This window comes from Pocillopora verrucosa, chromosome 8 (assembly GCF_036669915.1).
Source record: "Pocillopora verrucosa isolate sample1 chromosome 8, ASM3666991v2, whole genome shotgun sequence".
Lineage (NCBI taxonomy): Eukaryota > Metazoa > Cnidaria > Anthozoa > Scleractinia > Pocilloporidae > Pocillopora > Pocillopora verrucosa.
The window spans coordinates 4,372,326-4,387,247 of record NC_089319.1 but is presented as its reverse complement, the minus strand read 5'-3'; the positions used below and the strand labels follow the sequence as shown (position 1 = coordinate 4,387,247).

Sequence of the window (14,922 nt, the reverse complement as noted above, 5' to 3'; positions counted from 1 at the left end):
CTCAGGCATGACTACCTGTGCTGTAGAAGGCAAGTTCCTAGGAGAAGAGGTCTGCAACAGAGAAACTTAGTTTCTTAGAAAAAATATTGTATCCGACATTTCTATCTATCAATTCTCCAGCCTTGTCACTGAAAAATTGTTGTCAATTGGTTTATCTGACTCTCTAAGGATATACATTATACCCTGTGCCTTTACCAAGCTAGAGTCCCTCAAAGCCAAGGAGACTCTAGAGCAAATGTCATGGGATGCTCGCCGGTCATTTTAAAAGGAAACCTTTTACATTAGCGGCCATTCACACTGGTGATTTTTGCTGCGGCTTTGAGAGCGATTTCTGCTACGATTTATTCCCGTGATTTCACGGGGACGTAGAATCGTCCTTGTGATAGCGTCCTCATTTTATTTTCACTAACAATATGCAAAAGTCAGACTGCAGCTAGCGGTCTGACTAGATATCCCACAAGAAGAGTAGTTTAGCTCTGCCAGTGGCAATTTGAGTCTACCTTAACCTCACCAGTACCAAATAGATGCAACGATATAAAATGGTGAAAAATTAGAAAAAGAAGTACAGCGAAGGAGTTATTTGAAAGAGCTAATTTAATTTTCTCTGAAGTTTCCTTGTCACGCACTCAGCACACGACCGTAAAACGGTCGGATAGATGGAGGTATCTTTAGGGCGGGTGAATCCTGAGATTTACTCAGCCGAAGGGTAAGAGCTTCAAAATTACGTTTCCAAAATAGCTCCTAATCAAAATTTCCTCCCCTAGTTCAATATTTTCAACTTCACATAATACATACCTGATCTGGAAGGGTCGGAGTAAAATTCAGCGTGCATAATTTGTCCCTATGAGATTGCTTCCCCATGTACAGCTCTACTTGCAGGTTACTAAGGTCGCTAATGGATACACGCAAACTTCGTACAAAATGATCAGTTCCGAGAAACCTGGCACCAAAAAAATTAAACGAAGATATAAATACTAGGTATTTCTATTTGTTGCAAAAGATATGTTTTTCCTTACACATCTACTCCAAGTTGCCGGACACAGTGGAAATCGGATGAACAAAAATTACTAAACTCACTTCAAGAAGTTGTCTAGATTTACTTCTTGCATCAAAGTAAATGCTTCGGAAAGAGACACAGACATCCAATCTTCTTTACACAGTGGCTTCAGCGAGTTTCCTCCCCCTTGAGCACGAACGCGGCGAAGATCTGGAGATAGAGGATTTTGCACTTGTTCTCTAAGATGGAGTGGGAAGCAGTAAAGATTCAGCACGTAGGTCGTGGGATTTCCTGTTGCATATAAACGAGCAAAAAATCCTACTTCTTGTAACATCAGTCTTCTACAGAAGTCATAGGCAGCATTCTTTAGGGTGACAAAGGGTAATTTCAATCGGTCAATCCAAACCCAGTACCTAAGGGAAAACGACACAAACTTAACAACATCTATTCATATAGTCATTAAAGTTAAGAGAGTATTCCCGATCATTCATCATCAAATCAGAGGGCGCACATTATTGGACAAGAGAATATATGCAAATAATCTCTTGCGTAGAATTACGGATTAACTGCTAATGCACCGATCAATTCGAAGTTTCAACAACCCCCCCCCCTCCCGGACAACCCACGGACATTTGACTGACGTCCGTGCCCGAGAAGGAGGAGAACTCGATCAAAAAGGCCTTTTCGTGGGTGGGAATTTTAACCTTGCCTCGGGTGGGGTGGGGCATTTGAACCGGAAGTACGAATTTGAATTTGAAGTGTCAAGTCCTTTCACCGCTATACACGAGCTCTTTTTGAGATGGAAGAATTTAAGAAAAGGAAAAAAAAAGGTCTTCAAACGTCGTGCAAACTTGTGTGAGATTGAGTAGTGTGATTTTTAGGTTTTACAGCTTAAATAGTCAATTCAGTAAGTCGCAGCGCTGATATTGCTATTTTCACAAGATAGTTGTTGTCCGCAGAGTATGCATGAACAGCTATTGAATAGTGGGGTAAATGTAAAACAAATACAATTCATTCGAAGGTATTGCACAACAGTATAATAAAATTTCACATCGTAGAACATGTTAGAATTATGCTTACAACCAAATGGCCATAAACCATGCCTTTCTCGCCATTTAAACATTTTCTCTTTGGAAGAGGGGTAACTGATCAAAAAATCCGGCACTTAAGTAGGGAATTTAGACGCAGTTTTGGCCCTTGGGGTGCCGGGAATTTAAACGAACCAATCTTCAAAAGTTCAAAGGACGGGGGGGGGGGTGAGTGTTGCCCAGAGGGTGGGATTTTGAAGCTTTGAAATGATCGACACTTAAATTTTAACCAATACAAAAGATTAAAGCCAGTCCCCAGAATTGTTAAAAACATATTCTCAGCCTAAAGCAAAAAACCCATTTTTTTTTACTGAGAAACTTTCTCAGATTAAATGCCATTTTCCAGTAAACAGCCTAAATTTTATGAAATAATCCTACCCCACTAAGAAAATTTCTCATGGAACTAAATGCTACGGTTAGTCAGTTTTCCACGCAATTCTCACGTGCACATTTGCTATCAATCAAATTCGCTGACGAAGGAGCGGCAGTAACCATTTTGCCTTGGCCTGCGAACAGACCGTTGCTTGGTCTCGTCACGCAACGAAGGAAAGAGTGCAATGGGGGAATGACACTACAGGAAGCGTGACATCAATGCAGTTTCTTTTTGCCAACAGTTATTCAGACAAGAGTGGCAATAGACAATAAAGTACGTGTGTCTGAGTTTATTTTGGATAAATTGGAAGGTTTCTTTGCTCTCCACTGATCGATATTTTCATTGGAATCTTTTGAAAGTAAAGGCTCTTTTCTTTTACAAAAATACAAACATCAGTTACTTAGAAGCCTATTTCAACCCACCCATGGAAAAAAAATCTTTTGCATGCGTACCATGCCTACGTTTACGTCAGTTAAGGGCGGACAAAACAAATCGCTCTCCCACGAGATCTCGTTGATAAGCGAGTCACACCGCGAATTGTGTAATAAACTGAGATCCCTGAAAGCTCGATTAAGGTTTGTAAAGAATACCTATAGATGACGAATCGGATTTAGAGTAATAATTTAGTCGTTTGGTTTCCTTTGTTTTTGTTTTTTTCCTCTTTTCTGTAGTTTTGTGCACCCTGATGTCACCTAATGATGCATTTCTTTTCTGCAAAAGATTTACCACGACCCTACCCACGTGAATGCTTTGCAGTTTGTCTCTGCTTTCAAAACAGCCAGAAGAGTATACTTACTCTGAGAAGTGATTTACTGTAAACGTCACTGTCCCATTTTCAAGAACCGCTATATTTTCTAACTGCTCTGTGACTTCGTTCCATTCTCTTTCATCCTCTTCAGAGGTTCGGCAAAATATCCTGACGTCAGTGGCCGAATAATCCAGACATTTGGGTACGTCTTCCCGGAGCGTAACAGGGATTGTGAGCCTAGCAGGTGCTAAAAGCTGAACTGGTTCAGAAGTTGAGATGTGTAGGATAGGTCCAACAACTGGTGGTTCTTTCAGTTTAGCATTACTGCACGGAACCTCTTGCACCTTCAAAGAAAGATGAAACTGTACTATGTGTACTAATGAAAACCTAAAGCCGCACCAACTTAATAAAGAGTCGTTAAAGCAAACTGAATACACAATCATCTCTCACAGAAGTCGCTGACTGAAGGTAAGAGAGTGCTTATCGAATCATAGGCTGATAAGTCTACCTTCGTGTTCAAAAATATTGTCTTTAACAGCAAAAACGTAATGTTAATATGTAAACTATTAGGATATATTCTGGTGGAAAGGATGTATAGGTACCTGTACAGTAAGAGCAAAGGTTTGTCCTGTTGGGAGAGAACTCTCAGGGAATGTTACACTCACTCCTGGATGGTCTGACAGAATGCAGGGAAAGGAAGATGACAAAGTCGAAGGGTTTTTAAACGTGAAAGACTTGAGACGCCAGACCACCGCAAATGAAGAAAAACTCGTAATTTCTGCCTCTGCAAACGGAAATAACCAGTCTGGGAATTCATCCACGCCAGAATGCTCATCTTTGATATCTGTAATGAGGCAGAAGGTGTTGTTGACTTAAAAAACCCTCTATTTCAATCCTATATCTTTGTTGATTCAGCTTCATATTTTTACAAACGGTTCTTTAAATTTGTTTCTGACAAGTATGATTGTAATACTGGAAGAAGTAAAACAACTGAAGTGGCAGTAGGACAATCACACAAGATAAAGATGAACATTAAAAGGACCAACTTCAATTACAAACTAAGTCTATAAGAAAGAAATAGAAAGCCTATGCATCCTCTTATACAGTCAATTTGTTTGTGGTTTCGTGTAAGGAAAGAGGTCAAGTTGTCTAAGGAAGGATGGCTGTACCCTGTAAATTACCAACATAGCTACTACCTGATGGCGTCCAAGCCCATCTGGTTTTCAAGTCCCTCCAATCATTGGTCTTCTCATTGATCAATTCTTTGATCACCAATTCGTATCCTTTAATGTCACTAGCACTGTGGGATAAAGCCACCTTCACTTTCACATTGAACTCGTAACGTTCCTCTGTACCAGGAAGGTTTCCACAGGCTAGTTCCATCACACTGCTCACTAAGGCCTCATTTCTTCCAAGGGGTGGTGATAGAATCTGCTGATTCCATAAAGAACATGTGACCTCGGTACATGTTGGCAGAGCTTTAGGAGGGATCAGTACACGCGATGGGACGTTTTGGACCATTAGTGCCCCTCCTTCTTCGGTAATCTCGCTTCTGTAAAATGAGAGACGTGAAATCAAATAAAAAAAGAAGAGGAACAAGGAAGGGTGTTTCACTGAACATTCTTTTCATTATAATTAATTGTTTAACGCGCGCGCTATTTACGTTTACCGTTCCGCGCGCGCTCCGTTTGAATTCATATACCGCAATAATTATCGCAATGTTTGTCGCGTAAAACGTTTAATTAAAGACGCGTAATCTAGGTTTCAGTTGTTCAGTTCAGCTTCAGCCTCCGTAACTATTTGCCACAAGTACGGAGGCAGTCAAGAAGTAAGTTTCAGTTGATTTCCAGGTTATCACAGTTAATTTTTTGTTTGTTTTGAACGCTTGTAAGGCTGAGTAACCACGTGGTTTCTTTGTATTTTAGATCGAATTGTGTTATTAAATCAAATACGGTTCTTCCTCCGTATTGGCTCTTTAGTCTTCTTTTCGACGAAACAAAGGGCATTATCATCAACAAAAACAGTAATATGAATAACAATAATATTAATGATCAAATAATCACTCTCTGTGCATGCTGTTCAATGCAAACATTTCCAGCAAATTTTCTTCCGTCAAATGATGCATAATTCAATTATTTACCCTGGGACTCCAAATTTGATGTTGAACTAAAGCACCAATTAACTATTATTCTACTGAAGCGTGCCAAATACGAGATGATAAATAACCAACAAGGTCAACAGTCCAAAGTTGGTAATGTAATCTCATATTCAGCAAACCTGAGTAGAATAATTGTTTTGTTAAAAATTCACACAAAAAGAAATCTGCTCTTTTCCAACATTGCTACATGGCTTACTCACAGATATTTCTTTTTCACTTTGCTAAAAAATTCATGGAACATATTTGTTGTAGCCAGGCAATGAGATTGGAGCTTGAGGTTACATGCTTATGTTCAATCAATCAGAAGGCAAAAATTTTAATAACTGGACTCCACTTTTCAAGTATACTTACTTACTAACACTGATCTTGTTATTCCTTGTAGAAAACTCTTTTTAATTTCCAGAGGAAGAGAACATGAAAAAAATAAAATAAATAAATAAAAAAATGAAGCAGTCAAAGTAAAGACTATCATCTCAAGTTTCGTGACTTAAGGCGAAGTCACTGTATCAGAAGAAACATATGATAGTTCTCTTTAAATTTAGTTGCACAACAGAAAGCGAAACCCAGGTAAAAACAGTAACCCATTTGGAGTGAGGAAAACATCACAAGAAGCCATTGGGAGTCAATCACAGATCAACAAATGAAGATAACCTATAAAAAGAATCTACTTTTCTGCTCTCTTGAAGAAAACCCTGCCAACAATACAGTCGCCAACCCTGCCAACAATCCAGTCGCAGGTGCTCTTCTAGAATATTACATGCACTAAAGGGCATCTATGCAGTTGTATTTAATCCCATGACAGAAGAACAAGTTTACCAGCCAGTGTAAAAATAATAAAAAACTACAAGTTGTGGTATAGATTTATCTCAAGCAAGTTCCTTGGGCTCAAATGTTTAAAATATTTACAACATCTACCAGAGTATATAAATTTAGTATCTCATATCAGATTTGACTAAATCTGAGTTCCAGATCCTTTTTCACTTTACCTTTTCTTTCCTGAAGTCTCATAGCTTTAGGTAGTTCTTCTTGTTCTTTTTCACGGCCAGTAGTGAACATATAAGATGGGGGTGAAGTACCTAAGAAGACCAAAAGTGTAGAGCAAAATTAGCATTCAGTGTCTTCTTCATGTCAAACTCAAATGTACCTATTCCATCAGCCCTCACAAAAGCCAACTTAATAATATTATGCTGTAAGTTTTTCCCCATAAGTTATACTCTAAAAATAATACTAACACCACATTACTGCATTGAGATAATTCTTCAAAGCTTTGTCAAATAATAAATTGTTATCACTGTTCACAAAAACTTTCCATAATAACTTAATACATCTTTTAATTTTGTTTTCACCTTTCAGTTTCTCTGTCTCAACAATCTTCGTCTTCTGTTTCCATTTTTTCAGCTCTTCTTGATTTTGTGGACTTTCACTGGTTGAACTTATGGAGTGGAATTCAGAAGATGAGGCACCTAAAATCAGATTTAAAAGAAACAAATAATGGGGAAATCACTAAATACTGACATTCAAAACCATACAACACACCTCAAATCATTTTTATAAAAACCCCATACACAAATACAGGTAACATTTTCTTTTATAGCTTCTCCAACTAATATCTTGCCAATTTTTATTTTAGCTTGTTTTATTTTGTTCATATTTGGAGCCAAAGATAAATACAAGCAGACAGAAAGGAAAATATACTAGGAAATTTCTTGAAAACAAATCACTTCTAGCTGCAGATTGTCATTGTATACATAGTAAGTATGAGCTTAGTCATGAAACAATTGGTTGAATATCTTGGTCAAAACCTGAACCCCCTCCCCCCTCTTGAATGAGTGATGCATTGTGTTTTTAATCATTTCAAAACATTTTTCTGAAAGACCAGGCCTTTTTCTTTCTTTCAACTGACCTCTGAGTGCATCCTTCTCAAGAAAGTACAGTTTGTATGCATTGTACTCTTCTATGTCCATTGTTGTTTTCAGCTTCAGTTCTGCCAGGTTCAGTTCCTTCATGATCTTTTCAGTTACAAAACAATCTCGTACCATCTTATCCAAAAGGCCACAAGAGTAATCTTCCCATAATTCCTCCAAGCTCGAGAGAGAATCGCACTTTACTGTTATCACCAAACTTCCCACAGAAACACCTACAATGAAGACCTTCATTTCTTGTAAGTATTCCTTAAACTCATTGCGTTCATCCCTGCTCTGTGCTGGTGTAGTATCAAGGTAATTCATGGCAATTAAGCACAAGACTTTCTTTTTGATTGGTTGGGGATCTTCTAAATCTGCATCAGAATGTCCTTTTCTCTTTGTGCCTGAAGCTATGGATGCCTTCTGATATCCTGCTGGCTCCAAAGCTAAAACTGAAGCTGTATTGTAAGCATCTTGATCTGCACGTTTCACATGTTCCACATCAACTTTGATGTTCAATTTCTGATCTGTTGATTTGGAGCAAAGTGTCCAAGTTAAAATTGTGCTTCAGCTGCACTTGAAACCATTAATATCACATTAAACTTCAAACATATTGGATATTAGTCTGCTTGCAGGTCCTCAGTATTAGAGGGCTTCTACACCAGTGTTCCTTCTCCTAAAACCTGAAATTGCACACCAATCCTCCAATTAAACAGTACCCAGTACACAAAATTTTTGCAACATGACAAATTTCATGCGCATATTTGCAAGATGGAAGAAAGTGGGAAAAAGTTAATGGTGGCTGAAAGGGAACTATTACTGCTAGTTTATCCATATCAAAACATTTACAGAAATAAATCATGCAATCTAGCATGCATGCAATGATAGCATGTTATCTACATGTACCTGCCTTCAGTCTTTTACAAAAGGTTTCTGTATTTCCACATACAGTGTCAAAGTAAAAAATGGAGAGATTAACATCACAGCTTCTCTACAAATGTTTAGTTCCCATAAGTGGAACTGTGTACAATTATATTAAATTATTGATGCCACATTATTGCACTGAAATTATCCTTCAAAGATTTATCACATAATTGTTATTACTGTTCACAAAAACTTTCCATAATAAATTAATACAAGTTTGTAATTTCTTTTTCACCTTCCAATTTTGCCGTCTCCATAATCTTTGTCTTCTGTTCACTTTTTTCCCATTGTTCTTTTGTTAGTGGACTTTCACTGGTTGAACTTGTGGAGTGGAATTCAGAGGATAAAGCATCTATATCACCAATAATGACCTTCATTTCTTTTGCATATTCCTTAAACTGATTGAATTCTTCAATGGACTGTGGCTTTGTGGAGTGGAAAGAATCTTTAATAATTGATAGAAAGGTTTCCACTTTGAGAGCATGTAGATCTTCTGTCTGTGAATAGGACACACTTCCAGATGCAGCTGATGTAGCAGATGCCCCAGGCTGCTGAACCTCTTGGCATCGGACAGACTCTGTGGCCAACATGCCAGTCTGCATATTCTGTCTTTCAGGTTCCAAGTCATCCACATCAACCTTAATATTCATTTCACCACCTGTTAAATTGTAACAGTCAAATTTAATCCTAATATAACAAGGTTTTTTCACCTCTTACCTAATTAATCATTAAAATTTGAGAACATTACAATGAGGCAACACCAATCAAACATAGAGCTTGTTACCAATGAATAAATACCAACAACAATTTAATGAAATAAAAATGATTACCACATACAGTATATATATTGCTTCAGTTTCAGTTTCTTTAATTTGCTTCTTTACCTCATTCCATGGTAGAATCAAAATTCTGATTGATCTAAAAGATTACAGTTTCAAACATGGAAATATCTAAACAGACTTAGCTAAGGTGAAACATGGGCATGCCTAGCATGCCCAAGTTATTTTTTTTGGCTGGGTGGGTCAAGATGGGACACTAAATGTGTACTTAATGTTTTCATTTATGTAAGTCAGAAAAAGAGCATAACTTTTCAAGGAACAAAAATATTGCATTCCTTCACCTTAAAAGAAAGAAAATAAAACCTAGTTTAACTAAAGTCACACCATGTCATGTATTTTATGATCCATTTTCTCTATTGTTCAAATACTTCTAGGCAAAAATAAAATGAATTAGTGCCACACTTACTGTATTCTCCTTTGCAGCTGTTGTTTGGTCTTGTCACACAACACCCTCTATTTCCTGAGAGAGTGCGTTGCGTGACAAGACTAAATAACAGATACAAAAGAAACCAAGCCTACTGCTGTTCCTCGCCGACGGTTCAACTCGCCAACTCCAACTCGCCGACGTATAAAATCGAGTAGAGACGTCGGCGAGTTGGTCTTCAATCCAGTACAACTTATTAGAAGTTAAACATACAGAAAAGTAAATATGTTTGGTCAAAAACAGTTTTGTTTCCTTCCAACAAAGTTTTTAAGGATCTCATAGCGAATAAAGCAATGTAAACATCGCCAATGAATGTAAAAGCTTCAGACTCGAACGAGATAATTATTGTGTGACAACAACACTGTGGAAATTCATCGTGTCAATCGGTCAGATTTTTTAAAAAACTTGGCTTTATAGACAATATCTCTAGAAAAACCAATTATTTTTATTTTCAACAAAGTTTACAAGGATCCTAAGGCGAATAAAGCAAGGTGAACATCGCCATGGACCAAAAAGGTTTAGACACAAACGAGTTGTTGTGAGAAATGTGAGAATGGTGAAAAGACAGCGGCCCAATTATTGAAATCGATGTCGAGATTACACGGGCCTTCAAGAGCAGAATAATTGCATGATATGTATAGCTTTCACATGTTCACTTGATCTTTATAATATACCAAATCTTATCGTAAATCAAACATGCTCGATCATGAATAAATCATTCTTTAAAGTTAAAAAAACATGTCGTTCCGCCTGGTTGTTATGGTTGTCACACAATAACTCGTTCGCGCCTAAAGCTTTTTTGGTCATTGGCGATATTCACCTTGCTTTACTCGCCTTGAAATCCCTATAAACTTTGTTGGAAATAAAAAGAGTTTTTTTTTTTTTTGCGAAAGATCTTGTTTAGAAAGTCGTCTTTTTTTAAAAATCTGACCGAGTGACAAGATAAGTCTTTACAGTGTAGTTGTCACACAATAACTCGTTCGCGTCCAAAGTTTTTTTGATTAATGGCGATGTTTACCTTGCTTTATTCGCCTTGAGATTCTTATAAACTTAGTCGGAAATAAAAGGGATTGTTTTTTTCTTAAGATCTTGTCTAGAAAGCCAAGTTTTTTTTTAAAAAATCTGACCGATTTACATGATGAGTCTTTACAGTGTTGTCGTCACACAATAACTTGTTGGCGTCTAAAGCTTTTTCGGTTATTGGCGATGTTTACCCTTGCTTTCTTCGCCTTGAGATCCTCAAGAACTTCGTCGGAAATAAAAGAATTGTTTTTTTTTACTAAAGGTCTTGTCTATAAAGTCAAGTTTTCTTAAAATAATCTGATCGACTGACATGATGAGTCTTTACAGTATTGTCACACAATAACTCGTTCGCGTCTGAAGCTTTCATATTTATTGGCGATGTTTACCTTGCTTTATTCTCCATGAGATCCTTATAAACTTTGTTGGAAGAAAACAAATTTGTTTTTTCACTAAATATCTTTTACTTTTCTATATGTCTATCTTCTAATAAGTTGTACTGGATTGAAGACCAACTCGCCGACGTCTCTACTCGATTTTATACGTCGGCGAGTTGGCGTTGGCGAGTTGAACCGTCGGCGACTTGACTGGATACCATCAAAATTGTTTGTCTACAGTTAGTTGCTTCAAAAATAAAATTCCACATACGAATTCTACTGCGAAAAGCAAACTGAAACTCTGTTGTATCTCCAATAAACCTAAGCAAAGATATATTGCACTCTCAAATAAGTGAAGATACAACGACCAAAGTAAAAGATAATATTTCAAAGAGGGCTCCTTGATTGGTTGTTGCCTATCTGGACTTTGCCCTCTGTATGTGAAATACATAATAAAAAATGCAGGTTGTTTACAAGAAATTGACATGCCACACAAGAGAATTGCTTTGAAAGTTCACTATCAGTCGCATTTAATTCCATGTGAATTTTTTTCAGTAGGGTTGAACAATGCAGTAAGAATATATGATAAAATGGAGATCAAATTTTACTTCAAATCCACTTGAACCATTAATATCACATTAACCTTCAAACACATTGGATGATAATCTGTTTGCAGGTCCTCATTATTAGAGGGTTTCTACACCAGTGTTCCTTCAGAGCAAATTGCACAGTCAGCAATCTTCCAATTGAATATGTACCAATGCAGTACACAAATTTGACTATTGTTAACAACAATGGCCATTAGCACCAACTTATAGCCTTGGATTATTAGTTTTCCTAAATGTAAACTTGTAACATTCCATAAGACTACAGCCCTATAGCATTTAAAAACAACTGCTACCCTGTAAATTGAATATTTAACACAAAACATGTGAGCTTTGTCATTATTTCAAATTGATTAAAACTTCTGCATTTCTGATGCAAGGTGATAAAACTCCAAATGCAAGATTGCACATCTTTGTAACAAGGATATCACAACACTCCTCCCAGCTGAACTGCTGCAAATAGTTTCCACGGAGAATCTTAGCCTCTGCAAGTCGTACATTCCTTTTTTTGTTACGCACAACTTTTATGCTCTGGCCCAGTCTGCAGGATCCTGTGAATCCACTATACACTGGGACCCATTAGGCCCCTCCCTTAAGGCCTCTGCAATTCCTGAGTTTCCACTGACAAGTACTGGAAGACCAGCAGATATGGCTTTAAGAGCACTCAACCCGAATCCCTCAGTTTTTGAGGGTAATAGAACAATATCCACCATAGAGAATAAGTTGGCTGACGTTTTCCTGTTTTCATCAAAGCTGCAGATAATTAGCTGATTAGGATCAATACCACACTGAAGTAACTTGTGTTTTAATTCATCTTCTTTTCCTCTCTGTTTGGAAGCAAACCTGAGTTGGTAAGATTTATCCCTTAGCTCAGCTATAGCTTTCGCTGCAATGTGGTACCCCTTAACATAAAAATCTTCACTATCACCACTCTCAGTTACCAAGACACAAAATGTTCTTTCTTCACCACTTACTTGCTGGACATCTGAAAATTCAGAGAGAATGCTTGGTGTCAGGTTAAAACGTCTTGTTTTCTGAGTTGGTGCTTATATGCATCAGTTAGTTTGGGGCAATTGTTACAACTTGATCAGCCATTTTACATAGTTTCTATTTCTGTTTGCTGCATTTGTTGACCTTCAGAAATGCTTTTGTACATGCCAATTTCTTCAGGGGCAGTATGGACAACTTGAATCCATTGCAATGACTATAATTTGGATTTCCCTGTATGAGTGGAATTTGGCTGACCAAGATCTACTCCATGCCCTAGAACACAATCCATAGCATGGCCATCAGGTACAGAGGCTAGCCAAAGAACTGGTTTTAAACCAGGCCGTTTCACTGCTTCACTGAGTTTAACATTGTAACCATCAGCCTCTTTCTTGTCCTCTTCACTACACCAAGGTAAGAAGACACTGACTTCCACGTAAGGATTGTTTAGCCATCTGTATTGCTAGCTCTCTGTTGATGGTTGTCAAGTCTCCATTGCTTGAAGCTTTCCATCCAGCACTCAAAAGGGTTACTCTCAGTTTCCTTTCCTCAGTGTCGTTCTGTAAACACAAGATTTTTGTGATTTAGGAAATTCAATTAGAGTTATAGAAATAATAAAAAAAAGTCATTTTAAGAATTATTTTACTTTCGAAAGACACTTCCTTAGTTTTCAATTCATTTAGTAATGTTAGTAACTTATGAGCAAAAGTTGTACAAAATTTCCGTGAGATAGTAAAGAGGAATTTTAGATGAATTTTCAATTCATCTAATAACTTCACAAAGTTGATAAACTTTTCAGCAAAAGTTTGTACAAAATGGGTGTGGGGGTTGGATGGTGTGGGGGGGGGGCGTTCGCATGAAGACAGTAAAGAACAACAATTATTGTTGTAACATATAAGGGTTTAGTGTGGATTAGCAACTGTGTAATGCCTTCGTCAACTCTAAGAAAGTGACCTGCACGCCGTGTAAACTGTTTGTGATATCATGGCAAAAATGTCATAACACCAATCTAGTTTTTCCTCTACAGTTATTCAGAATTTTTGGGTTTGTTGTGCAGGAGCATGGCAAAGCTTTAAATCCATTCCAACTCTAACCAACTTGTATGAATTCTGTCACCGTACCATCTAAAAGAATGTGAAACCTGAGACCTTGACCATCTTTTTCATCAGCTTTCAATGAAATGCTATCAATGCTTTACCCCCCACAAGTAAAAACGTTTCGTACAATCATCTATGTGGACTCTTAGATCTTACAACTGAATGGGGACTATTTTTACTCTCGCCAATAGATTTTTTTTCCATAATCGAGACTCCTTGCTCGGTAATACCAGTAATATATTATTATCAAGATTTTGTATCTTGACCAGGCAGTAATTTGCTCCTGATGTGACACCAGATTGAACAAAGCAACTTGGTAGTGTGCTTTGTGATTTTTCAAAAGCAGGTTTGTTTAATATCCTACCTTTAAGTTGTCCCGACATCACAGGAACCTTAAATGTTGACTAGGACGTTGCCTAAAATGAAAAGTATAAAAGATGGATTACTTTCCAGTTACTTTATTCCCAAAAAATGTCCTTAAATTTACTACAACTGTTAGACAACCGTATTAGAATTGAAACTGAAAAGTTACTGTTGCTGAGCCATATATCCACAGAGTAATCATGTGGGCACCTTTTTGATCAAGTGAAATTCAATTGAACTGACATAGCAGTCCATGAAAAGAACTTCTTCCCTTCTGATTAGCAAAGGAGAAATGAAGTTTTCAGGTAACATGCGCGGAGAGGTACATATACTGTCAGTGCTATTGAAGAGGTTACTTGTTAAAAGTGCTAAAAATTTGAACGATTGTTTCAGCGATATTCTACATGCTCGGGTGGTTTTGAATAAATTATTCTACATGCGATTCCTGTAATTTCAGAATTATGTAAAAGTTGTCACTCGTAGTGTTTGTGTGTCATGTATATTAGTTATTAGTATGGTAATCACAAAAGTGTTTTGTCGCATCAAATCTGGCAATGAAATAGGCACTGCCTAAATTGGGTCAGATCACAAATTGCATGGAGGCGACTTACTTCAATGAAGTGTTTTTTGAGAGGAGCATCCGAGAAGACCTTGACAGCGCTTAAAGATCAAGACAATGTGGTTGTACGGCGATTTGTATTTATTGGATTCAGTCTCTACTTGTTGGCGTCGTCAGAACAATACTGACGTGGTTGAGAAAGTAGAGGTGATGAGTCGCTCTCAGTTGTTTACCAAAATTTTTTCCATTTTTTAGTAAGAATTCTAGGGCATCATTGCATTAAAAGCTAACTTGAGTTGGCTCTTACCAAGGAATTGGTATTTACTGGAGAGTGCAAAGTCCTGTATCTATCCCCTTCAGTGTCAGTCTTAAGCTGCATTTTCCGCTGATGATCTGGAATCACTTCATTGGAGCTGAAACTTATTGCCGTTAAAGCTAGAAACATTAACTGGTAAAACA

At 37.4% G+C, this 14,922-nt stretch overlaps 1 protein-coding gene across 1 annotated transcript in view; it reads right to left on the bottom strand.

Moving 5' to 3' along the window:
* Positions 1-8,845, bottom strand: part of LOC131788998 (uncharacterized) — a 75,519-nt gene extending 66,674 nt beyond the window's left edge. Inside the window, exons 1-10 of the mRNA XM_066170604.1 lie at positions 8,428-8,845; positions 7,268-7,795; positions 6,711-6,827; positions 6,351-6,440; positions 5,716-5,752; positions 4,403-4,758; positions 3,809-4,050; positions 3,255-3,550; positions 1,078-1,410; positions 796-940 (exon numbers count right to left, since the gene is read on the bottom strand). Coding sequence (XP_066026701.1) covers positions 796-940; positions 1,078-1,410; positions 3,255-3,550; positions 3,809-4,050; positions 4,403-4,758; positions 5,716-5,752; positions 6,351-6,440; positions 6,711-6,827; positions 7,268-7,795; positions 8,428-8,842 — 2,559 coding nt within the window. The 5' untranslated portion in view covers positions 8,843-8,845. The remainder of the gene's footprint in view (positions 1-795; positions 941-1,077; positions 1,411-3,254; positions 3,551-3,808; positions 4,051-4,402; positions 4,759-5,715; positions 5,753-6,350; positions 6,441-6,710; positions 6,828-7,267; positions 7,796-8,427) is intronic.
* Between the last annotated feature and the right edge of the window lie 6,077 nt (positions 8,846-14,922).